General features: G+C 36.1%; 2 protein-coding genes across 7 annotated transcripts; one reads left to right on the top strand and one right to left on the bottom strand.

Annotated features, from left to right (window-relative positions):
- Positions 1-1,999: 1,999 nt before the first annotated feature.
- On the top strand, positions 2,000-16,133 carry LOC119997072. Of its 6 annotated transcripts, XR_005467956.1 has the most exons (10): positions 4,067-4,192; positions 4,528-4,625; positions 4,722-5,037; positions 6,485-6,647; positions 6,879-7,045; positions 7,669-7,773; positions 7,872-7,980; positions 8,156-8,271; positions 15,351-15,520; positions 15,779-16,133. XR_005467956.1 is itself a non-coding variant. In XM_038843855.1 (4 exons), exons 2-4 carry the CDS (start codon positions 4,123-4,125, stop codon positions 4,944-4,946), a joined length of 393 nt encoding a protein of 130 aa, XP_038699783.1. In that variant the 5' UTR covers positions 2,000-2,139; positions 4,070-4,122; the 3' UTR covers positions 4,947-5,185. The 6 variants fall into 6 exon arrangements, 1 of the variants encoding a protein (XP_038699783.1); XR_005467953.1 differs by lacking the exon at positions 6,879-7,045 and having other exon boundaries at positions 15,779-16,122; XR_005467955.1 differs by lacking the exons at positions 7,872-7,980; positions 15,351-15,520; positions 15,779-16,133 and having other exon boundaries at positions 8,156-8,880.
- LOC119997071 lies at positions 16,079-17,020 on the bottom strand. The gene is made up of 2 exons (XM_038843854.1): positions 16,551-17,020; positions 16,079-16,323 (listed from the first exon to the last, which is right to left on the bottom strand). Exons 1-2 carry the CDS (start codon positions 16,935-16,937, stop codon positions 16,105-16,107), a joined length of 606 nt encoding a protein of 201 aa, XP_038699782.1. The 5' UTR covers positions 16,938-17,020; the 3' UTR covers positions 16,079-16,104.
- Between the last annotated feature and the right edge of the window lie 10,044 nt (positions 17,021-27,064).

Here is a 27,064-nt window from a genome sequence, read left to right on the forward strand (position 1 = left end):
CAAACCCTCAGGATCAGGAGAAAAGAAAAGAGGCTTGTAAGCGCTACCATGAAAAATAGAAGGTTAAAGTCCACGTGTGTTATCATAATTATTTTTCTTGGATTATTTGAAGAAACGTATGGTAATTGGTAAGTTTGGATAGATGTATTATGTGGCACACGTTGGTTTGTAGAATGGTGGTCATGGATGTGGATGCTTTCACTATTCTTGGTCCCCGCTCCAGCCCGAGCTTCGTCTTTTTTTCTATTTTCTTGTACCAACCACCGGATTCAGTCTGATTGATTTTGCTTTTACTTTTGTTTTTGCCTAAAATAAAATTGCACTCTAAAAGTTGTCTAGATTGAGAAATTTAGGGGAAGGAAAGCAAAGGAAAATAGATTTTCTTTTCAATTATCTTGTTTGGATAGTTTATAAAAAAATTAAATAGTTTATAAAAAAATATGGGGAGGGATTTAAAGGGAAGATTTCATTAAATTTTTATCAAAATTCTTTCTCCCAAAATAGAGTCATTTGGAGGGAAATGATGACTAATTAAGGTCATGTTTAGTATCACTATTGTTTTTTGTATTGTTTTCTTTCTTTTTTTTAGCTATCCAAACATGGGAGAGAGCAATGTATTATTCCTTCTCTTCCCTTCTTTTCCCTTTCCTTTCCTCAATCCAAAAAGACTCTTATTGAAATCTTCTCTCCAATTCTCTTCAAATCCATTTCCTTAATTTTTTATAAACTATCCAAATAAGGGAACTTAAAGAAAAGTCTATTTCTCCTCTCTTCCCTTTGGATTGAGGGATTTGGAGTGGAGTGGAGTGGAGGGAAGGGAAGGGGAGGGAAGGGAAGGGAAGGGAGGGCGAGAGAAGGGAGGGGGAAGGGGGAAGGGGGAATATTTTTCCCTCTCCCATGTTTGGATAGATAAAGAAAGAAAGGAAATAAAATTTATTTAATTTACTAATTTATCCTTAGTTTTATGTTAAAATATTATGTATAAGGGTAAAATAAGTATTTAACTTATAAATGACTTAATTAGTAATCTCTTCCCTCCAAATGACTCCATTTTGGGGAGAAAAAATTTTGATAAAAATTTAATGAAGCCTTCACTCCAATTCCCTCCAAATACCTCATCTGAATTTTTTTATAAACTATCCAAATAAAAGAATTGGAATGAACCTCTCTTTCCCTTCCATTTCCTTCCCTCCAAATTTCTCAATCCAAACATACTCTTAGGCTCACCAATATAGTGTCCGAATCATATCCTCTGGTTATGGCAAAGCCAAAAGCAACATCCTCTCTTTCATAGCTACTGAAGCGCTTAGAGCACTTGCAATGGTTGGTATTTGATGGCCCATGGAGTGTTTTGTTTGCCTATTCTAATGACCCAAGTAAAATAAGAAACTCCAATGGATCAAATTAGCTTGCTCATTTTTGTTGGTTCATTATTGATGTAGGCATGACAAATGTCATGTCCATATCTTTGTTCTCAGGTGGGTCTCACAACGCACACACTTATATTTTTATACAAAAATCAATATCGGATCTCATCTTTATTGCACAAAAATAAAGCCAACAATTTATCAATATATTTTATTGAGACAACCACGTCAACAAAACACATTCTCAATATAATCATATCAATAAAACATAAATCTCTATACATTATTTATTCCCCATTAAAAAAACCATCAGTGATTGCTCTTATAGGAATGCTTTCCGAAGCAACGGTGGGTAAAGTGTGAATGTGTGATAGACGATGAAAATCGACGGTGCTCCTGCAAAATATCATAGAAAGGTCGGTGACCCGTATTTGATTCTCTTTTGTAGTTGTGTAAAGAAAAACAGACTCATTCAAGCCTTACCCTTACGTCAGCGACTATCAGAGTACGAATATATCAATTAGCAACTTGCTTGATTTTAAAGGCCAAAGTTGACAAGTGAGGAGAGAGAGCAAAGACTACTCGCGCGAATCGGTGAGGTGTCCCTGCTTTCTCACTAACCCCTCGTTCGACGGAAAATTGTGGGACACCCTTGAGTTATCGATTTGGCTTTACCCACTATAATCCAAATCACATACCAACCGTCATTTCCGTCTGCAAACAGTCCGACCCCTTTTCAACTTTTGAAGCTGTATATATGGCATCTGCTCCATTCTTTTTGGGTCCTGCTATATACACCCCCTATTTTTACTATTTACACCCCTATTGATTAGACATTTTTTGGTTTTGGTGCCTTATTGGAGGCTTGTCTCATTTATGTGTGAAGGAAGTAAAGGTGGTCAATCAAGAGACAAAGACACGGCTAAAGAATGACAGAAAGTGATTAAGAGAGAGATCAACGGAGAGAACTCCCCCACACACTCTTTGCTTTTTTTCATCCTTAATACACGTGGCAGAGTTGTACTACTATGTTCAAGGACTTAATATACTAACTAAGAGCGGGACAGGTCATCACGAGGAAAGTAAATAAAAATATTAAATTTAATAAATGGAGTAAAAACAAACGCGTAATTGGAAGCATAAAATTTAAAAAGAAGGGTCTCTGACCTTTTTTCTTCTTCTTTTTTGTGTAGTGTTTGAAGAATTTTGTTTTAGCTAGCCTAATAATACGATTTGTGAATAAATCCTAAAATAGACGGGGTTTATAGTATATTGATTGGTGTAGGTTAGGTGCACTACAAGGTTTCTTCTTGCGTTTCTATGATCTTTCGCATATTTCTTCCAAGGCCATTGTTACTAACTCACTCTCATTTGTTACAGCTAATTTGACACCAATTCTACTTTGACAATTCTTTATAACATTTTGCACTTTACACAACCATTTAAGTTTTTCATGCATCTTATTTGATGAATTTAGTTTTTTATTCAACATAAAATACAAAATTAGATTCAAAATCATTGAAATGTATAATATTTTTGAGAATTTTTTAAAATATTGGCATAAAAGGTAAAGAAAATGAGGAGCTGCAACATTTAGCATAAGCCCAATCTGAACAAAATTTTTGTAAAAAAATCACGTTAATTGCTTTTGGATGACACATAGATAAAAACACAACAAATGATTTAGGCATGAATATAAAGCTTGTAAATATGTAGCTGTTAAAACAAACACCAGGATTTAAAAAGGGTAATGCTATTGACACCCTCATTTTTACTATTTAAACCACTATTGAAACAAATACACTTTAAATATAAAATTTAATTTGATATTTGTAAACAATTAAAAATACGCCTTAAATATAATCTCATATGAAATAAAATGTAATGATAAAAAATTTAATATAATTTTTAAATTTGATATTATATTTATAAACCCCCTCTATTAATTTTCTAAATGTTCCTTTCAAAAGCTTATCTGTAATTGGGACAAGTTGGTCCACATTCATTACAATGAGGGAGTTTTATTTGAATAGGGAACTATTTTAATGTTATCTACAGTCATACATTGTGTGTGCTTATAAGTTATAACTAGACACCAAATTGCATAGATTAGGATGAGGACGTATGTGGACTATATGTGTGTATGTATAAACTATGTATGTAGACTACATATATGTATAGGACAAACATTCATAATTGGGGGGACTCAGACAGTCAGGCCTTTTGCATTAAATGGAACAACACTTCCTCTTATGGTTTTTGGCCTTTTGGAACTTTTTGACACAAACATTTAATGATCAAAGAACAAACAATATTTTTATACTCTTTTTATCATATACGGATTCCAAATACAACCAAAGTAGAACATAAATACCGTGTGTGTACTGCATAAATAAATGCTTTTTTAAGGCTGTCATGGTGAAAGGAAAAACAGGGAAAAAAAGTTTAAAAAAAAAATGTTAAATGTGATATTTGCTATCTTTATCAACCAAAAGATGTTTTTATTGAGTTCTGTGCATGAATGCTTTCACAGCTGATATGAAAGTTTCTGAGTTTTTGTCAGCTTTTCTGTGACTTTTGGGCCAAATGGTCATTTCGCTGTAACCTCCTCTTTTCATATAAAGGTGACAGGTGGGTTGTGATTAGACAACAATCTGACAGGGGGTGTAAGAAGTAATTTTGGGGTACAAATAGTTCCGCCGTTCTTTTTTCACAGCGGAAGAAAGTAGTTCTCAAATCTCTCTCCTGAGAGCAGATGCTGTATTTGAAGAGCAAGAGCACAACGAAACCTGCCTGGAAACAACGTCAGAAAGAAATGACTGAAGGTATTGACCTCTTTTCTTCATTCCTATTCTTCTTCACTTCGTGTGTACAATATCTGTTTACTCAGATCTTCAATTTTAGCCTAATTATGCTTCATAATATTAAAATCGCCGAGTTTTGATCGGGATTTCTGTTCTGGCTTCGTTGCGCTTTAAATTTTCCATCTCTTCCCCTTCATAGTCGTTCATCAACCGAAATTCTTTCACCATTGAAGAATTTGAATGGCCTAAGATGGCTAATTGGATTTCTCAGTTGTGAATTTTGGCAATAATGAGAATGGACTCTGCAGTGAGTGGAGAAAGCGATACTGACAAATCTCCTAAATGTATTTAAACAGGTAATCAAGCCCCGGGATCGGCCATGTTAGTGATGACACAGAAAAAGGCCAAGGGTTCTGGACTACGGCGCCGCAGGACAAAGAGAAGGAGCCTTGTGGTTTGTACCGTTAGATTTTCAAATCAATTGATGCTTCTTTTTTCCGCACTTTTTTAACTAGTTCTCATTCGCTCTCCCAAACAAAACTAACTGAAGGCTACAGTGGAGAAGCTGACTGCAATGATGTCAAAGAAGAAAGCAAAAATTGAACGCATGAAGAAGAGGCTGAACAAAATGAAAGCCAAAGTGGAAGAGATGGAGTCAGAAGGTGCCAGAATGCTTGAGCAGAACAAGCTGGCAATTGAGGAGAATGTTGACATCCAACTCTCTGTCGATTACATGGTGCTTGCCTTCTTATGTGGCGGCAATGGTGGAGACTGATTACTGGCCCCAAACCCTAGCCCATGCCTATGTGTCTTTTCGGTGTGCAATAAGCTGATTACTGTTGGTTTCCCCAAATCCTAGCATATGTGTATGTCTCTTCTTGCCAGTAGTGGGATAAAATTCCAAGCAATATGTTCTACAGTGTTATAAATTGCTTTTGATGATATAGTATTAGTCTATCAAATCTGTGGACAAGCATCTATTTTTCCCTGCCCATTTGTCTCATCAATGCTCCATGATGGCTCTTAAGAATTATCTCTGCTACATGGCAACTATGTCATACTTTTTCTTTCATAACATATATGAGACTCGTTCTAGCCTGAAGTTTATATATGGCTATCTCATACTATGCTTGTTGCTCGAGGTTGATTTAGGCTCGCGTTGTGCTATAAGCTCCCCTAGTTTGCATGGTCTAGGAATATTGTTAAGTTACACAGAACATGATTTCAGAGGTCTTTTGTCGGTGAAGTGAAAAGAAATTATTTTAAAATATACCACACCATTGAGCCGCATTTCTCGATATTGAAATCGGAAGTGTTATGTAATTTCTTATTTTTTATGCTATGCATAATCGATTCTTTAATTTTGTACTCAAAGTATGGAACAATCATGTATATTATGTAATGCATTACTCATGCACTGGTTCTTTGAGTGGCTATACCATACCCCCCCCCCCCCAGCTTCCGGTTTTGTCGTAACCGAATTAACAACAAAATTATAAGGCAAATTGTTGGAGATTGAGCTTTCTCAGAGAAATAGATCTTCGTAAAGCTTGGTAGATGTATGAATGCATTCAGAAGGCCGCTTAATGTGCAAATTACTGCTAATTACTTGTAGTCGGACGATTGTTGTTTATAATTAAATGATTTTTTTGGTACTCTTATTACCAGAGTTGGCCATAGTCTGAAGATAGGGAACTTCAGTAACAAAACAAGAACATGGAAAGTCCTTTTATCAAAGGAATCCTTGCTTCATAATCTTGTTACATTTCTTCTTCCGAGAAACTGTGAAGTTATTTCTTGTGTTAAACAATCTATATGTAGCATGATTTTGTCTAATGTTATTCTATGTTTTTGCTGGCATTTGTTCCTGGTACATCACATAGTTCCTGTGAATAGATCGAGGAGAAGGTTTTAGGCTACTACTCGTTGATATGAAAATCCAACATCTCTTGATTGGTTATCCATTCTTCATTTCCTTTCTTGCAATGCCTGTGGGTTTTAGTCGTCCTATAGTTTTTCACTTGGATTAGATGGTTTTCTTAATTGCATCTTTCTAGAGCTTGGGAAGAAGATTGTCTGATCTTCTATTTTATGCTTCTAGATGTAAGAGTGCTTAAAATGGAAGCATGCGTATTTGGACCCCTTGAGTGTAATGCTATTTTGGTAATTTTAGTATATTGCTTGATGGTGAGGTTCATAATTATGGGATGGCATATTGATGAACTGTTAAAAGTTGTCAATTTTCGCCTTAGATAAATACACTGCTAGCCAAGTTCAATCAATTTTATGTCACAAATTGGCTATGCTTTGCAGGGTAGATAATAATTGAAGTTTGGTTCAGCTCAGAACCATTGAGCCTTGCTGTGGACTTCTGAATTGGCACCATATGAGATTTTCTTTCCTTTATGTTCCATAATGGTTGTCCAGTGGAATGTGATTTGAACTTCGAGACAAGTGGTAGCTCAGAGATTTTTAGGTACGAATTACTGCTGGTGCATCTTGGATTTAAGATTTTTCTTTGGTAACTACTGTTTTGCTTGTGACTTCCATAACAAAGCATTTCTTAATTAATAAGTTTTCTACGGTGTACTCTATAAAATCCGTTTCCCCATCCTCTCTTTAAAAGCATTATGTTTTCATGTGAAAGTTTATAATCGTAATATATTCAGTTACTTATATATTAGTGTATGAATGAATTGTGACTCAGAACTTATGAGTAGTGGAAAATGCATATCCAACTTGTTGGTCAAGAATGAAACAATCTGGGTAGTTTAGCTCGCTGCAAGGTTCATTTCCAAATTCTGAAGGAAATTTAGTTTGTTGAAGTTGATACACAAGGTTGTGTTAGCATTTGCAGACGTTGTTGATGTTAAGGTAAATGTATAACCTGCAGATTGCAGTATGTACTTACTATTGATCTGCAAATCTACCGCCACTGAATAAACTATTCTTTTTTAGTTTGTCACTGAGGGTAGTGGTTTCCTGTCGGCATATAATCTTTACCCTACATATATGATTATTTCTTGAAGTAGCAGTAGGTGCAATGAAAATATCATCTGGTTGCATTATATCATAAAAGCCATTTTTATTCGTGAATTGAGCATATGGATTTTGGCATTGTTTCTTTTGAGGTTGTGAGTTGTACAGCTGATGTTAAAATTATTATTTGCAAATCATGATGTTAGAACAAAGAATTCGATATGTACATAAAAAATAAAAGGAGTAATGAAGTAAACTCATCCATGATTTTAACATTATGCAAATTAGTTTGTCCCAAAAATCATGGATGAGTTTCTTCATTACTCTTTTTATTTTTTGTTGGGCTTATCTCATTATTCCTGACGTCAAGGGCGTGTGCCATCTCCTATGCAACTCATATTCAATTCCCACCCTTCCCCTCACCCCTTTACTGCCCCTGTCAGGCCTTACTTTATGAGAAGAAAAAAAGCAAGCCTGTAAAATGGTAATCTAACCATCTTGCTTTCTTTTTGAGACAGCTGCTCTACTATGCTGTTTTTGACAAATTGAAAAAGAGCCGAGAAAGTAGAAAGTGCTGCGCCTTTTCAAGAGCCACCTGCCTTAATCGCCTCGAGGAAGGAGAGGTAATTGTTTCTTGCAAACTCCTCTTCAGTGTCTATTCTTCACATTATCTAGTGTCTCTTCTTCACATTATCTGTAGATTGTGTTATGTTCTACACAGATTATTTGTTGTGAGCTACAATTTTCTGGGTAATCAGATGGAGACGTTAACCGAATTACAATAGGGGATGGTTAAATACATCGCTAAATACAACACCACCGGTTAAAATGTATGTGTTTTTATAAATACACTACTATAAATTTATTATTATACCCTTGATAGATTTTGATTAAAATACACCCACATATACAAAACAAGAATTAATACAATGATCCATTGAAATAAACCAAAACAAACATATATAAGATCACAATAACATCATTGTACTACACTTTCGCTCGTAGGACTTATCTCTTTTGCACCGTACGAGGGTATTGGAGACAAATGAGGAAGATTTGCACACTGGAGCTGCTAAGCGCAAGAAAGATGCAAGCGATGATGCCAGTTCTGGTAAAAAGAGGTAAAGGAGTTTGTTAATTCAATTTATTCCAAGGTAGGATCAAAGATCAATCTTAGCGAGATGTTAATTTTTTTACCATATGAGAGCACATCAAGAACAGCCTTCGGTGGGAGAACCAAGGACCATGAAAAATTTATACCACTCTTATGAAAAATGGTCGAGTTGGCTGAATAAAAAGATAGATTTGATCCTCGTAAAAATCATTGAATAACAGACTAAAGAAGGCAATGATTGATTCTAGTGAAGATGCTGCAGACGATGATTTGGTGGATGTTGTTTTGGATCTTCAAGAAAATGGAGACTTTGGGTTCCAAATCACAATCAACAAGGTGATTTGCGATTTTGCAATTCATATCCATGTGTTTCCCTAGTACATATCGAGAGGGAAGGCTTCTCACATGCCGTAAATTTTTTTTTACGCACATGTGATTACTTTACGGATATTAGCGTTGTATTTAACATCAAATGTTAATGTGTTTTTTAGTCATTTTGTTAAAGGTTATTATTGTCTAAAAAATACAAAAAATTTATGGTGTTGTATATAACAAAAACAGTGGTGTCTATAACCGCCCCCACTAAAATATTAGAATCGACGAGTTTTGATCTCAATTTCTGTTTTGGTTGCCTTGCCCCAGAAATTCTTCTTCTTTTTCTGTTTGTTCATCATCCCAAATTCTTTTGAGTTTGAATGACTAAGATGGCTGATTGAACATATGATTGGTCTTCTTTCTTCTTTCTTTGTAATAATGATCATGCAGTGAGTGGATAAGCCGATAATGACGATGAGGATGGTCAAGTAGTCAAGAGCTTTCCTACTTAAATTCTTTAAAACTTGAGGTCGAGTTTTCTCCAATAAGGGGAGAATGATGAAAAAAAAAAAATTGATTCAAAGATAATGGGATTTTGGATTATGGTTTATTTGGAAGTTTAGGTCCTTTTCAATTAGGTTTATGTTGGATTTTATGTTTTATTAGGTAGTATAATAATTGTTAGGTCACTTTTATTTTATTATGTTTTCTATAGATTTTTGAAGCGAGAATATTATCGTAATTTCCAGGTTAGTTAGAAAAACGAAATTAATTATTTTTCTGTTTTTTATTATGGTATTTTAGGAACTCTATTCCTTGTTAAACAAGTAGCTTTTAGGGTCAAATATCTTTTTAATTAGGAGTAGTTTTTTTCTTTCCTTTTAGTATTTGTTTCCATTAGGAGTTGTTTAGGGTTTCTCCTCTCCTTCGACTCTGAGAAGTTTGGTGCGGCTGCTTCTTGTAGCGAAATTGTCACCGGAGAAAACCCATCTCTCATAGTCCCAACGCAACTAGTGATAAGCTGGAGTATTCGATCTCTTTTGGACAGCTTCTGTCAGGTCCTGCTTCATCTTCTTCGTATGGGTTCTCAGCTTTGCGGCTAGGGTTTGATTTGGGGGAGTTATTATGGTGCGAATGATAGTCACTCTAATGGTTCAGTTAGTTAACCTTGGTCTGATTAATTCCATCTTGGAATGTTCACCAAAAGGCACCGTTTCACTAGAAGGCTCTCCTATGCAGTGTTTCATCAAGTGCACTGTTTTGCTGAAGAGCCTCATTCACTGTTTCAATCAAACTATGATGTATTGATGTATTATTATAATATATTATTCAATGTAATTTTAGTGATCATTATTCAAATGTAATTATTCTTGACATTTTTGTGTTATATTATTGATAATTATACTTAATTCTACAAAATACATAAAATCTTACGATTTTACGATATGATTTTTCGATTTCGATTTTACACCCCCTTTCTGATTTTAGGTAAAATCCCGATTTTGACTACCTTGTTAATTACTGTCCCCAAACCCTAGCCTATGCATATGTTTAGTTTTGGTGTACACATTCCAATTTCTTCGATTGCGGGGGAAGGAAGCTATGATAGAACCCCTTTCAAACCTAAACTTAGCAAGAAGAGGTAATGGCGGTGGAAGGTAGAAGAAGTTTACAGAGAAAGCAACAAAGGATAATACACGTGAAGAGAACTCTTCTTTCTATTTATTTCATAAATTGTGTTTTACAAGCTAATATGTGATTACTTTTATGAAAACCTACCCGACTTAACGAAACACTTTTAGTGCCTCCATTAGTGCCAATTAAGCATTCTGTTAAACATCACAGAATTACTTAAAGGCAGAATACCAGAACTAACAAATACTGACAATATTTGTAGGTTCATATCAGTACTTCCTCCTTAAGATCATCCTTGTCCTCAAGGATATAAGACTGAAATGCATCACCATTGAATTTAGAAAGACAGTTCCACCAGGATCCCATTCTCTGCTATTTGCATATGGTAATTACTTTCCAATAGAAACCAGGAGATGCACCAATCTGGGATCCTCTGCTATTTGCATATGGTAATTACTTTCCAATACAAACCAGGAGATGCACCAATCTTGTCATGAACTAATGAAACTGTCTTCCCTATCTTCTTAGTCATAGCCACGTCTTCTCCATTCCTAATCTTTTCCACTTTCGCAGCAATCTGTAGGCCACTTTAAGTTTGTTCACTACAAGAGTTGCTGAAGTCTCTTTATTAAATCTTATGCACTCATCTGCATTCTCTATCAATTGATGGACAGAAAGGATGGCATATAGGAAGAGACATAGTGTGGACGACCATGATGTAAGGTAAGATCTCCACCACCAAAGGTAGTCATTCTCAGAGCATCCACATCAGATTACTTAAACATGTGTCTATCTGTAAAATAGAGAACTATTGTAGAGAATTTGTCAAAATTTAGCTCTGCATTAGATTACCTAGAGGTTCCCTATTTTACAGAACATGAACAGCGATTCCTTACATCTAGAGAACCACTATTCACTTCTCTAAACATAAAATAATACAATTTATTACTTTATTCTCTCCTCTCTTTTCTCTCTCCTCACTTCTCTCTCTCCTCTCTTTCTCTCTCCTCACTCTTCTCTCTCCCCTCTATCTCTTTCTCTCTCCTTTCTTTCTCTCTCCTCTATTTCTCTCTCCCCTCTCTCCCCTCTATTTCTCTCCTCACTTTTCTCTCTCCTCTCTTTCTCTATCCTCACTTTTTTCCCTCCCTCCCGTCTTTCTCTCTCCTTTCTTTCTCTCTCTCCTCACTTTCTTCTCTCCTCACTCCTCTATTGTCAAAGAAAATAATTAATCTTCTCCAATTTTTAATAGCATTAATTTATTATTTTAAATAAAAATAATTGATTTATTTCAAATATAATTAATCTATTATTTTAAATTGAATTAAAATTATTTTAAATAGAAGTAATTTATATTAATAGAAAAGACAATAGAAAGAGAGATTATTTTAATGCAGTAGAGAATATGATAGGTAATCTGATGCAGTGTTGGTTAGATAGGGAATCTGTAAAATAGAGAAAAGTGGCATTTTGTTTGTATTTTAGGGAATCTGTTAAGGTAATCTGCTGCAGGTGCTCTCACTGCACAACTAGAAGTTGCAAAGCACAGTTGTCATCTCAGCACAAGTGACCAGGAGGATTATGAAGACCAAGAACATGAACCCAAGAATGTAGTAGAACTGATTTAGCACATAGTTTCCCACAAACACAAGTAAAACTGAAATGCCAAACAATAAGAACACCAGAACAAACACAGTAACAAGTAACATCCCAAAGAATTCAACACTAGCATATTTGTCAGCCAATATCAATCCACCATGGTCCAAAATACATTTTGCATTCCTCAAAGTACTCCAAGCAGCAGTATGAACTTCAAGTGTCGATGTGACACTATCATCTTTAAAATCAGAAGATGCGATCAAGTTAATTATTGACTTCAATGAACAAGCAATGCAAGCATCTACCTTTTCCAAATCCAAGGCTCCAGAACTAAGGCTCTTCCATATATCAGTTTTTCCTTACCATAATCAACTTGCTTATTTTTATCTTCCAGAGAATCCCATGACTCCTGAAGATTGAGTTTCGTTTTAACAATTTATTCTTTTTCACCTTGTAAGAGCAATTTCTTAAGCTCAACATCCATCTGGGCATCATTCAAACTTCTTTATTTGTCTAGCAGATGATTCAACTTTTCAGCAACATCTCTCTCTTTTTCTACTAATGACTTTGACTGAAGTAGTCATGATCTCTTTTCAGAAACAGGTCTTCCCTTTGGTTCTGATCAATCTCCCTCAACACCCAAGCCCTTCTCTTGGTCACAATTTCATCTTCAACCAATTTACGCTTTCTCTCTAATTTAGCTTCAAATTTAGACTTCCTTGTTCTCAAAACAGCTTCATGACAAGCTATAGTGTTTTTTTTTATTTCTTCGGATTCCTTGCTTGCAACTTTTTCTTGTAAAATAAGTAGATCCTACTTTCTTGCCAAATATTGACAATATTTGCAGGTTCATACTTCATATCAATCTGACTACTGTGGTTTCCCCAAACCTAGCATATGTGTGTCTTTTTGTCATGTAATTTCATGTTTCTTGGAGGGAAGCTGATTGCTGTTGGTTTCCCCAAACCCTAACCTATGTTTTTGTGTCTTTTTGGCTTGCAATTTTCTGTTTCTTTGATTGTGGTCGAAGGATGCTGATTACTGTTTGTTTCCCTAAACCCTAGCCTATGCATATGTCTTTTTTGGTCTGTAAGTTCCTATCTCTTTGATTGTGAATTGGTTGAAAGCTCTGTAGAGCACGAGAGGAAGACCCTTCTTGTTGTTGAGAGGATGAAAAAGAAAATTAAGATGGAAGAGCACAACTTATATTCCTGATCGCAAGTGGTGGAATATAATTACAAGTAATATGTTCTACAATGTTATCATTTATCAATTTATTTTGATGATATACTGATTAATCTATCAAATCTGTGGACATTCATCTATCTTTCAACATCAATTTGGCTCATCAATTCTCAATTATCACTCTAAGAATTATCTCTGCTATGTATCAACTATGTCGTATTTTTCCAGTCATAACATACATGAGACTCATACTAGCCTGAAGTATATACTCATGCAAATTTCCTGCTGCGCTTGTTGCTCAAGGAGGACTTAGGCTTGTGTTATGCGATACGCACCCCTAATCCGTTTAATGTGTGAATATTGTTAATTTGCATGGATATGATTGCAGAGATCTTTTGTTGGTGAAGCAATAAAAAATTAGTTAAAATATAAATCCAGTCATGCATTTGCGGATGTAGCAATGTTGAGATTTTATATTGAAATCGACAATGTTATGTGAGTTCTTATTTATTCTTATTCTGATGTCTAATCAGTTCTTTATATCTAAGTATGGGACAATTATGTTGAATATTTGTAACACATTGATCATACAAATACATGGAAATACTTAGATGGAGTGGTAGTCTCAGTTATATGGACTTATAATCGACTCTACATATCGATGATAGGAGTTTGGAATCTGATACAAAATTTCCTAATCATGTTATTATTGAGAGTAGAAGCTTATTTACAAATAAAAATGTTTCTTTTCTATTGGCTTAGTATGTTAGTTTGTTAAGGTTGATAATGCAATTGGATATTATTGTAGTCCGTTTCTTCGATTACGCTACTAAAATTTTTGTCATTTTGGATTCCCGACTGATTTCAGCTCTAGTTATATAGGGTCAACCATCCATTGCCTTATAGCTTTTAATTTATTCTTTAGAAAATTAGACTTTCTTTTTGCTGCAATAGGTTGTTGCACACAAATCTCCAAGTCCTCTCTACTATGAATGTTTTGGGAATAGGTTACATTTTATTAGCTTACAAGCATGTTATTATTTAACTATGTCTGGTAACACAGCTACTCCTAAGCCCGGATAAAGGAGTAGGATGTCAGTTAATGTAAACTCTTCAAACTTTATGAATTAATCCAAAATCTTTGGCATAAAGGCTTGATGATGATGAAAAACATGTGGTCAGTTTTTTTGTCGTGCATTGTAATAGTGCGAGCGATTACACTTATTTGCCTTCCCTTCTTCTAGATTAGTCTTTCCAATAACTGCAACAGTCTTGCTAGCTATCTCTGCAGCAGTTTGTCTCGATAGAAAGAGGAGCATTTCAAGTTGTTGAAACGCAATTCAATTGGCAGTTCTTCTTTATTCGTAGCTTAGGCACTTTAGTTTTGTATAATGGAAATATTGATTTTCATATTCTCTCTTTTAGATGTTATGGATCTATTTACTCGACTGAGTTTAAAGCAAGTTGCACCCTTATTGTTACTACCAAAATGGAATATAATGTTCTTTATATTTCCTTTTTATCCCTTGTTTCCATATCCAAAAGCAAGGGTGAGTTTCTTCAAGAGGTTTATATGTATTACCAATCTCCCCCAACTTGGAGTTTTATTGTAAACCAATGGTTTACAGAAAAATTGTAGGGAAGCTTGGGGTTTTGTACTAAACTGAATAAAAGGCAAAATTGTAAGGCAGTACGGCATCATGGTTGCTGTATGTGTTCATCTAGCTATGGAAAAAATCACTCCTTGATGCATCCAGAAATTTTATTGGTGCCACAAGATGCGCTTGTTTATCATTATGTGTTGTTTTGATCTAGAATGTACTTGTCAACTGAGCAGAATGCTTATGTAATTGATATTCAGTACCTCAATTATGTGCTTTGTTTGAGAAAACCCACTTGAAGCAGTGAGCTATGCAAGTACTCCTATAATGTCGTTGTAGATTTGAAGAATTAAGTAGTTTAAGTGGCCATCCTTATTGGCGAAGCTTCAGCTATCTATTGTAGATGTCTTTGCTATTTCTTTTGATTGCTAACGTGGGAGAATTTTTTTGTGGTAGTGTCTTGTGTATGTGTGTGGGTGCATGTGCAGGAATCTACATAGTAGGGGTGTGGAGCAGTTTTGTTTCGGCAGAGATTGAGGTTTCTGTAAGAGAGTAATACAGACCACTTTCTGTATCTTGGAACTAAAATCATAGTACTGGTTTGCAGGCAACTTCCCGTGCAAAGTATTTGTTACTTATTAACTTTGTTAATGTTGTACTCTGTAATGCCTTTTCCTTTCCTCTCTTTAAAAGCATTATGTTTTGATGTGAAGGCTTTTAATCTTGATATATTCATTTATTAATGTTATTGTAGAAATAAATTGTGACTCAGAACTTGCGAGCTGTGGAAACTGTCATCCGACTTTGTGGTCATGCATGAAAATCTGGGCTGTTTAGCTGTCTGCAAGCTTCATCTCCAAATTCCGAAAGAAATTCTGCTCGCACAAGATTATGTTTGCATTTGTGAACTTTGTAGATGTCAAGGTAAATGTATAATCTGCAATATCGTTATGTACCAACCGTTGTATCTACCGGCAGTGAATAAATGACACTTTTTTTTTAATGTGTCCTTGAAATTGTTGTATTTTCTTGAAGTTTCAGTTGTTGAAATGAAAGCATGCTGTTCTAAATATCTGGATGTGGGATGCATTTTATCATAAATGCCGTTTATACATGGATTTGAGCATTTGGATTAAGGTTATTGGTGAATTGTGCAGCTGATGTTAAGGTCATTATTTGCAGATCTTGATGCTAAAATCTAGTGTGAGAATCAAATCTAGAGAAAGATTCAAGACTCCAATAAACAAAAAGGTCAACTTCCTTATGAGGCAAGAGTTATGCAACAACAAAGGAGGCGAAGAGACGGTCGTGGAAAGTGTTTCTTCAAACAGGGCTTATACAATGTGTGGTTGGTAAACAAGGATCAGTTTTTTTAGCAAGGTATGGAAAGTATGTCAAATATTCAATATGATCCCACGAGGTACAACATTCAAGTTCTCCGTGTCTCTACATAACCTGATTTCATGTATTTCTATTCTATGTGGGGTGTAAAAAAGAAATATACCCGGTCATAGTTGTCTCTCTTGATGGTTCTTCTCGTTGTAGATCATCTCGCACTGAGCTTGAACTTGAATTTTCAGGGATCTGCTCTGATGTTCCAAATTGATTTTTCGTTCCAAAAGTAGTTTCTGCTCTTCCATTTGATCATTCCAGGTGACATTTCCATGCAGTAAAGCTGTTTCTTGTCTAAGCATTAAAAGCTGGCGATCCGCATGATTTGGAAGCAGCTGTGAGAAAATTATCTTAATGTTACACATCAAATAATCGACAAGTCTATTTCATGATTAGATTAATCAAAGTTTGTAAGTGACAATGATGTGTGTATGATTAACAACATCGAGTTCAATGATGACTCAAATAGGAAAATCTCCTTTTATAGAGGAAATATACGAAAATTGAAAGACATGTAAAGCACAAAGAAACCTGAGAAATAAAAAGAGATGAAAAATCTTACTAGCTTACGTGAAAATGCATCTACAAGAACTTGTCGCTGACTAATCTTTCCACTCGAACAACATATTTCATTCTGTAGTCTCTGGTTCTCAGTTGCTCTCTCTTGCAGACTTTGATCCATCATATCTTTCTCTGATCTCAACCGTTCATTCTCCCTCTTCAAATCTTCATTTTCGTTGCCAACAGTTCGTAAATCAGAGTCCATCTTCTCTCTTTGGAGCTGCCAGAGGAAATACAATACAATACAAACAAGTGAAAAAAGGAAACACATGAACAACTTAATTAAAAGACACCACCACTTTACCCTCAATCGCTCTCGGTAAGCTTTGTCGCACAATCCTTGGTTCCTTGTTACTTTTAGGAAATTTTCCTCCAGTGTAGCATACATTTGGAATCCGAGTAGATATTACTGGTTCACCTGAGTGGTTCTGAAGTGTCACATTTACTTCTCTGCTTGTCCCAGCAGCCTGAGTAAATTGTGCTACTCCTGCATTTAAGCCAAACGTAGTGTTGAAACTTATGAAGATCTATGAATCTATAGAAGTCTAAGGTACCTTGTTTAGGGCAGCTGAAACTTTTTGTGATTCATCAAAAACCGCTGCAATATTGTCTGCGAAACAAGAAGAAAAATATTCAACATGACTGATATTCTATACATGGTTGTGCAAGACGCAAAAATAAGTCGTATATAGGTGTGTATCTCCATTTCTTCATGATGTGCCAAATATATACATACATTTGCACATCCTTTACACATAAGTTCATCCCACCATTTTGAGTTGATATTGCCTAAGAAAACTATATTTGCATATTGTAGGTGCCAAGGCAAAAAAGGGAGGAAAAGAGTGCAAAATGAAGATTTGGACTCCAGAACTGATTTCCGATCGATCGGAGCCATTCCCGATCCATCGGACCTGCCAAAACACTAAAAAACTCATGGAGACAGATTGTATTTCCGATCGATCGGAACAGTGTCCGATCGATCGGAGGTACTGACCGACACCAAAGTGTGTGTGTGTACTTACCCTAAGTGTAGGGTATCGTCAAGTAATAAACCGGTGAGTACGGTATCGATCCACGAGGAAGCAATGCAATTTGAAGTGAATGATATGCAAATGACTAGCTAACACTAATAAACACAATGAATATCAAATAAAAGCAAGTAAAAGAAATGGGCCGAATGACTCGGTAGCATGAACGATTTTGTAATCAAAGTAAGCACGAAATGGATTTAAAACAATTAGTTAAAAACCTAGTCTCTAATCCGTCCCGGTGGCTACTCGGTTCTCGTACTCAAGGTATCATTGCAAACACACACAACCATACACAATGCATTGTGTGATACTATCAATCATGCATATGCAAAGAGAATTGGGATATAAGACTTCAATTCATACATGTAGGCCATCGGGTCTCTTAATCTACGATGAACGCAAAGGGATAAGCACCTAATATTATGGATTAATGTTCCCCCTTGGGGCTCGGCTTGGCTAACACCCTAGTTTCACACTCAAAGATCAATTAACCATAACTCTCCCATGCACATTCCTAAATTAACCCAAAACCCCATCATCAATACACATAATTAATAGCTATGCAATGAAAAACTCAAATAATTAAGAAAATCATGCAATGGGTTTAACAATTCTCAATCGAACACATTAGATGCAATCCCTAGACTAGACAATCCAAGAATACAATCAAATATGTCATTCCCATAGATCCAATCACACAACTATCACGAAATTAAAAGAGAGAAATCGAAGCTACGATTCTTTGAGCATACCTTGAGTAATTGAAACCTTGCATCCACCATTCGGGATTAGAAACTAGAGAAGAGAACTACCCACTCATGATTGTTGCAATAAACATCCAATCTATTGTCATCTAAATCAGAGTTTATACAAAATCAAGAGAAAGCACCAAAAACAACAAAGAAAACTTAGAGAGAGAAACTAGATCTACACTACTCCTATGGTGGCTTCATCTTGGAGAAGTCAATGAATGAGAAAGAGAACCCCAATCTTAGGGGTTTCCCCTCTTTTTACAATTGAAAATACCTAACTACCCTTATAAAATCGTTCCCCATTGGTTACATACATGATTTACCCCAAATGCCCTTGAAATTTTGGTGCAGAAAATTGCAGATCCGCGGTAGGTGTCCGGACGGCTTCGGAAGGTGTCCGGACACCTAGGCTTCATCAAGTCTTCGTTATAGGCTCTGTCTCATTTTTCAACGGAAGTGTCCCGACACCTCACAACAAAAAGTGCCCAAAAAGTGCTCCAACTTGCCCGAACAAGGTCCGATTCCTACAAAACCAAGAGGAAACATTTGTAAGTGTAAAACTAAGCTAAAACGCAATCAAATACATTAGCTAAGTGCTAGAACATCCTAATTAAAGGACATTGGAACCTCAAAATAGAGGTCTAATCACACCTCCCAACTTAGACGTTGCTAGTCCCTAGCAATGCAACCACTACCTAAAACTAAAATCTACTAAATAAAATCCTAACTCACTGACGTAGGCATCACGGTTGCATTTAGCGCATGCAACAAGCCTTTAAACCCCTAAGTCACCCTAGTGGACGAGTTGTAGTCTCGTGAGGGCTTATCAGAGCGATACCCACAAACACTTGCCAAGGGACCACTATTACTTTGAAAGCACCATAAATGATTCTTAAATTCTCACATGCAAGAAATAGAGCTAATCCCCTAATTCCCCCGCTAGTCGAAAACATGCAAAATCTTTGGACAACCAATCTCAATCTCCTCAAAGATGACTAAGAACATTTTATACTATGTAAAATATATGTGCAATCACACAAGGCAACTCAACACATTCACACAAGTAAAACCTTGTTATGGAACCTTTTGGTGTTCATAAATCCCCAATCCCGAATGTACACAAAAACATAAAAGCATTGTGCTAAGTGAATGACTTACACAATTGAATTAAATGTATGTGTTTATGAAAGATAATTTTGGATGGGCATAGCTTTGAGAAAGAAATCACCTACAAGAGAAACTAATGCATTCACCAACTCACTTGCTTACCTTGGATCAAATTCATCAAAAGGTTAACTGGGTTGTAATGTGGTCATGGGACAAGGTAGGAAGAATTTGGAACTAGGTAACAAGTTGCAAGGTTAAGTTCAAACATGTGAGCTAAATTCTCATTTTGTCACCCCTTCCATTGCACCACAAATCCAAACACTTCTCATCCTTTACACACAAAGGATTAACTTTATTGTATACACCTCTTTTTGATTTTTTTTCTATGCACTTTTTTTTTTCTTTTTTTTTTCTCTTTTCTTCTCGAAAATGAACAACATTTGAACAACAACCCTCAATTTTTTTCAACATAAGAAAGGGTAATATCACTACCAACTTATTTTTTTCAAGCTCCTACTCAACCTTACAACCAAAGGTGGGAAGTATTTAAGGAAGTGGTGCACACAAGGCTTGTAAGTGAAATAAAAAGGCTTAAAGAAATTTAGGCTTGTAATCACTCACAAATGAATAGGCTATGCTCAAATCTCTCAACCTAATGAATCATTCAATCCTAAGTTCACAGGCAAGTGGCAAAATACAAAAATCACACTTCTCAGTAATCAAATGTAATGGATGCAAAGCTATTGAAGAACACGCTCATAGGATGTCAAATGAATATCAATGAAGAGCATCACCCAAAACCCAATGTATATCAATGAAGAATGGTTCAAAAGAATGAGAAGGGTAAAAAAATAATTTTTCAGACAAAAGGATCCAAAAACGCAGTCATACAAATGCTTTAATGCCAAGATGTCTGCTCAACTACACAATTTTGATATCAAACTAGGTCTCAGTCATTCCAAGAGAAATTGATCATAGTCATCCCACTCAATCACATGCATCGATTTCACCAAAAAGGAATTAAGGAATCTACTCTACACTTGCATATTTGAACAAGAATAAGAAATTAGCGTTCAAATTGGTAGTGAATCCCCAAAAGCATCTACCATTCCCTTCCTAAAGTCCATCTAGCATGTATGAACAACAAAGCACAACACAATAGGATAGAGGGTAGAAAATCATACCATACTCTTCAAAAGTGATCGGAATCATGAGAAACGAAGCATATCCTGAAAAAGTTAATACCAACCACACTATCCAAGCATGACACAACAAGAATTTTTTTTTTTTTTCATGTTTTTGATATTCACAAAAGCACACCAAAATAAAGCAAGTTTCACAATGAATTCACAATTCCCTCACCCCCAACTTAAATGAGATATTGTCCCCAATGTCAAGAATGGAAAACAAGGCAAGAACAAATTGTGAAATGCATTGTGAACATACAAAAACACACCAAAATTAAAGGGTAAGAAAATCAAAACATAACACACAACCATGTCACAATTCTCACCCCCCAACTTGAATAAGTGCACAATGAGCAAAAATTGTGAAATGGATTTTGAGTATACGAGACACACAAAAATAAAAGTGATCTCTAAACCAATCCTAAACATATATGTACAAAAGTGGATCGACCATAACACAAGAGAGGGATGGGATCCTTGAGATCCCAAGAACATCCTCAAAATCACTACTCCCACTTTGAGGAACATGACGAACCACACATGATTCGGTCCCCTTTTCCCCAAACTCACCTAAAAAGAATTGTAATCGTGGTTTGGGATGCCACACTTTTCTAATTTTGGTAAATATTTTATGTGTGACATGATGTTTAGAGGATTCTTTAAATCCACTTGCAAAAGGTAACGTTGTCAATTCTTGAGGATGCACTTGGTACGCACCGACTTTGATTGGGAAAGCTTCTAATGCTCCTAAATGAAGGGGCAAATGTTCTACACTATAAATAGTCAAGAACTTCAAAACTTTTTTCATAATATCTCCCTCAATCAAAAGTCGACTACCTTTCTCAATCAAAACTAGCACACCCTCAAATGAATTCTTTGCAAGTGTCATCTCTAATTTATCCTCAACATGAGAGTGAATATAAAGCTTAGGGATGTACTCAATTGCCCTCCCACGGTCTAACTCATTCCCTTTTGGTCTCACTTTGTTCTCCTCTTTCTCTTCATTTATCTTCTCTTCGCTCTTTTCCTCAACCTTTTCAACTTGATAATTGTCCTTGTCTCGACATGATCTATCTCCAACTATAACATTTTTCACCTCACCACCCACTTCTTCCACTAATTTCTCATCCTCACTTACCTTAGGAGTCATGGTATTGTCAATTACTATCCCACTTCTTGAGGTAATGATGGGTTGTTCTTGTTCTTGCACATTCAACCCCTCACTTGAAGTTTCGAATTGAAATTCTAATGTTTGAGTGATCTTTGTCAATTGGCTTCTTAAATCTTCCACGGCTCTATTGGTTTGCTCAAGAAATTCAAATCTCCTTTGATTAACCTCTAATTGAGCTTCCATGAATATTTGAAGCGTATCCTCAAGTGATCTCTCTTGGGGTGGGGTGCATGGTTGGTAAGATGGTGGAGCTATACATTGGTGTGAAGATTGTGCTTGCCTAAAGGGTTGGTACTCATGTGCATGAATGTAGTCAAAAGGAGGAGGAGGAGCATGCACATCATGCCCATAATATGCATATTGTGGAACTTGAGGCGCATGAGGCATATAATGCATGAGTGGTTCATTGGGATATTGAAAATCATGTTGGGGTGAATTTTGAAGTACATGATCATGTGGAACATTTATGGTCACATTTTGCAAATGGTTATCCTTTTGCACAATTTGTGGCACATTTTGCAAAACATTACCTCCTTGGGCATTTGGTTCATGCCTAGAATTTGACAATTCCTTTATGTTCACATTTTGCAATAAACAACACAATGTATTCAAATCAATTTTGTTTCCTTGACCACCCCCCATATCATTAGCATGAACACTACTCCCTCTAGATAATGACATTTTGGCACAAAGTTTCAATTAAGCACAAGGAGCACAAGATAGTAATCGAAGAGTTTCAAGCAAAGAGATCACAACCACAGGTTCATTCAAAGCAAGAATTCATGAGAATAAGCAAAGGCAAGGATAGATCAACAATAGGTTTCCAAGAAAAGATAACCACACCAAGTATGCAAGCAAGTAGTAGGGAATAAAAAAAAAATGCTCAAATCTCTCTCAAACAACGTTCCACTACCACAAAGCAAACAAGGTGGCATCCATCGCCCATAGGAAACTAAGTTAATCCCATCCACCAAGTTCTCCTCACAATTTTTTTTTTCTCTCTTTTCAGCAACTATACTAAATCAACTATTCTAGAAAACAAGGAAAATGAAGGAACGAAGTTACCCTTGAAGCGTGACCGTGCTCCTTCCTTATTTGATGGCGTTTAATAGCATAATGCTAGCATCTACAAGCCACCCAGCTCCGTCTTTGACACTCGCTTCCCCGGCAACGGCGCCAAAAACTTGACCGACACCAAAGTGTGTGTGTGTACTTACCCCAAGTGTAGGGTATCGTCAAGTAATAAACCGGTGAGTCCGGTATCGATCCACGAGGAAGCAATGCAATTTGAAGTAAATGATATGCAAATGACTAGCTAACACTAATAAACACAATGAATATCAAATAAAAGCAAGTAAAAGAAATGGGCCGAATGACTCGGTAGCATGAGCGATTTTGTAATCAAAGTAAGCACGAAATGGATTTAAAACAATTAGTTAAAAACCTAGTCTCTAATCCGTCCCGGTGGCTACTCGGTTCTCATACTCAAGGTATCATTGCAAACACACACAACCATACACAATACATTGTGTGATACTATCAATCATGCATATGCAAAGAGAATTGGGATATAAGACTTCAATTCATACATGTAGGCCATCGGGTCTCTTAATCTACGATGAACGCAAAGGGATAAGCACCTAATATTATGGATTAATGTTCCCCCTTGGGGCTCGGCTTGGCTAACACCCTAGTTTCACACTCAAAGATCAATTAACCATAACTCTCCCATGCACATTCCTAAATTAACCCAAAACCCCATCATCAATACACATAATTAATAGCTATGCAATGAAAAACTCAATTAATTAAGGAAATCATGCAATGGGTTTAACAATTCTCAATCGAACACGTTAGATGCAATCCCTAGACTAGACAATCTAAGAATACAATCAAATATGTCATTCCCATAGATCCAATCACACAACTATCACGAAATTAAAAGAGAGAAATCGAAGCTACGATTCTTTGAGCATACCTTGAGTAATTGAAACCTTGCATCCACCATTCGGGATTAGAAACTAGAGAAGAGAACTACCCACTCATGATTGTTGCAATAGAAGGCAAGAGGAGGTTTCTCAACAATGCCTCCAAGTGGAGCATATTGACATGGTCATCCCCGACACTCTTGAGAAAGAAGCTCCATATATTCCGGTGGAAGTTCTTCTAGGCAAAATTCCAAGGTTGAGCATGAAGTTCTCAAGGCAGCCTCCCAAGCTGAAATTGAAGTTCAAAAGTCTCAAGTTGAAGATCCCAAGGAGAAGAAAAAGAAGAGGAAGAAAAAGAAGAAGAGGAAGACCAAGAAAATGAAGAAAAATGTCTATCCTAAGGAAATGGTGGTGATGAAAGTTTATGTTCTTTGCATGGCACCTAAGCAATCAAATGTCAATCCTAAGAAGCCATCAAGGGGGGTCTACACCACAACCCTCAAGGATCCCGGTTGAATTCACAAAGGGGAGTCGGGCTGAAGACTTTAAACCAAGAGCTTTCGGGAGGCAACCCAGGTTTTATTGTTCTATCTCTATATTTTTATTTCTATTTTCACCTATTCCATGCATTGAGGACATTGCATATTTTAAGTGTGGGGGTGGGAATTTAGGTTTCTAGTTTTTGTAAAAAAATAAAATTTTTAACTTCAAATGCCTTATGCCATGTCACTCTTGAGTGTATTTGGATGAATTTTGTGATCTTTGAAGCATTGATGGATCTAGCTATGGACATTCTTTCCAATTGAGTTGTTCCTATCTTGAAAATTGTTTTGTCCATTGTGCCTTTGTGAATATGGAACACTTGATTGTGGGGTATGAAATATGACTTGACTTTGACATTTGTGGTTGTTTGAGATCAATTTGATTCTAAGTAGCACTACTTGAGCAATGAAAAAGAGAAAAAAAAATATATAGAAAAGAAAAAAAAATAGAAAAGAGAAGAAAAAATTGTGTTTATAAATAAATGGTTTCTTTCATAAGTTTTCTGCTGAGTAACCGGGCCTCTTGCCTAGCAAGCAATGAGTTTCGCGTAAAAAGGTAGGAAATGAATGTTAGAGCACCTTGGTGACTAGTTTAACCTCGTAGCCTTTTTGACTTGGGTAATTAGATTCGTTGGGGTGTCTTAACACCTAGTGCCCTAAGCCAACTGGATTGGGAGTCATTGGTCGAAAGCTCGTTACATGAGTCACTTAGAAAGCTTAAGGAGGTTGAACATTGCACAAGTCACCTTTGAGAAGAAAAAGAAAGAAAAAAAAATGTGAATAAGAATGAAGTTTGAATAAATGCTCATTGTATTTGTTTTTTGATTCTTATTGTTCTTGGAAGACTTCATGGCCATTGTTTATGTCACTTTGAAGCCGAATATCAAGTGAAATCCATTATGTGCATCATTTCTTGAATTTGTAAGCAAAGTGGATGAGACAAGATTCTTGAAGGAATGCTTTTATTGGTTTGAATGCCCTAAAGTTTGATTTGTTAGTGTGGATAGGGTTGCAATTGTGAGTTCACTTTATACTCTTGTTGATGGCATGACTTTTGGCATTGAAGTTGTTTAATGTTTGTAGGTATCATTCTGATAAACCCTCAGGAGACACAACTCTTCCTACTAGGGGCACCTAGGGGTTTAAAGGCTTGTGGCACATGCTAAGTGTCATCGTGAGCCCTACGAAAGTGGCATAGATTAGTTACTTATTTAGAGTAGATCTTAGTTGTTTTATTTTTCATTTGAACTTAACGGAAAATACTCTTTCCTTCCTTTATTCATTCTCAATTTGCTCGAGGACGAGCAAAGGTTAAGTGTGGGGGTGTTTGATGTGTCAAATATATACATACATTTGCACATCCTTTACACATAAGTTCATCCCATTTTGAGTTGATTAAGAGTTGATATTGCCTAAGAAAACTATATTTGCATATTGTAGGTGCCAAGGCAAAAAAGGGAGGAAAAGAGTGCAAAATGAAGATTTGGACTCCAGAACTGATTTCCGATCGATCGGAGCCATTCCCGATCGATCGGACCTGCCAAAAACACTAAAAAACTAGTGGAGGAAGATTGTATTTCCAATCGATCGGAACAGTGTCCGATCGATCGGAGGTACTATTCACAACACGCGCAGTTTCGCGAAAAAGTTCCGAATTCACTTGTTTTTAAGCCAAAACGACCCCAACTTGTTTTGAAAACGACATAAGAGTTTGGGGAAGTATAAAAGGGCATAAAATAGGGTTTTGGGGGAGTTCTTGGAGCTGGATTTCATTCTACCACCATTGGAGAGCTTGGAGCCACCATTGAAGCTTGGAGAAGAAGAGGGTCTACAAGGGGGTTTTCTCTCTCCTTTTCTATCCTAGTTTCTATGGTTGATTTCCTTTGTTTAATGATGTATTTTGCTTCCATGAGTGGCTAGATTTCTTACTAGGGACTTAATGTAACCAAACCTTGAAGATTTAATAAACTTGGTTTCCTTATTTCTTGATTTCTCTCTCTCTCTTGATTGTCTATGGGTGTGATTAATGCTTTTGAATGTTTGGCCATCATTCAATTGATTTGTTGCCTAGATTGATACCGGAAGGAGATATCTAGGGTTTGCCTCAAGCCATAGATGACATGGGTGCATGAACCATAGGAATATAGGTTTGTGGCTTATGCAATCGCTAAATGATTTCCATAGTTCTTAATGGGTTTTTGATATATTAATCCGATGGTTAGGAATAACAGGGATTTATGTTGAAAATATGTTTGATGTATCTAGGAATAGAACATTGAATAGGTTGGGAAATCGATTGTCATTATAGAGAGAGGAATTAGGGATTAAGGGACCAAGGGAATTGAATTGGATAGGTGAGGTGACGTTAAGTACCTTAGTGCTTTCCATCCTTGATTTCATACTTGTGTTTGATTTGTCTTTGTTATTTTTCTTTAGTTTAGTTTAAAAACGAAATCAATCTCGAATCCGTTTCCCCAATTTGCATAATTGTAACTTGTTTGACATTGATTTCTATTGCCAACACATCCCTAGTGGAAACGATAATTTACTCACCTCTTTATTACTTGTGCGATTTGTGCGCTTGCGAATAATTCACATGAATGGTAAGTTTTGGTTTCCGTCTCGATCCTTCCCGAGGGGAAACAAGCCCTTGCATGCTTACCATTGTTCCTTTGCATTATTGTCAATTTATTGGTGATTTAATTTGATGAATATATAACCTTGGAATGCTTGGTCATAAATCGGGCATTATGTAAATCTTCATGCATCACGACGAATGAATGTTTTATATATA

This window comes from Tripterygium wilfordii, chromosome 4, assembly GCF_013401445.1.
Source record: "Tripterygium wilfordii isolate XIE 37 chromosome 4, ASM1340144v1, whole genome shotgun sequence".
Taxonomy (NCBI): domain Eukaryota; kingdom Viridiplantae; phylum Streptophyta; class Magnoliopsida; order Celastrales; family Celastraceae; genus Tripterygium; species Tripterygium wilfordii.

Bases quoted from the DNA above. Each gene is read 5' to 3' on its own strand.
- LOC119997071 (XM_038843854.1), bottom strand. From the start codon at position 16,937: ATGTATGCTACACTGGAGGAAAATTTCCTAAAAGTAACAAGGAACCAA. The intron at 16,324-16,550 runs GTAAGATTTTTC...ATTTTCTCACAG, and splicing joins ATGCATTTTCACGTAAGCTA to CTGCTTCCAAATCATGCGGA.
- LOC119997072 (XM_038843855.1), top strand. From the start codon at position 4,123: ATGCTGTATTTGAAGAGCAAGAGCACAACGAAACCTGCCTGGAAACAA. The intron at 4,193-4,527 runs GTATTGACCTCT...GTATTTAAACAG, and splicing joins TCAGAAAGAAATGACTGAAG to GTAATCAAGCCCCGGGATCG. The intron at 4,626-4,721 runs GTTTGTACCGTT...AACTAACTGAAG, and splicing joins CAAAGAGAAGGAGCCTTGTG to GCTACAGTGGAGAAGCTGAC.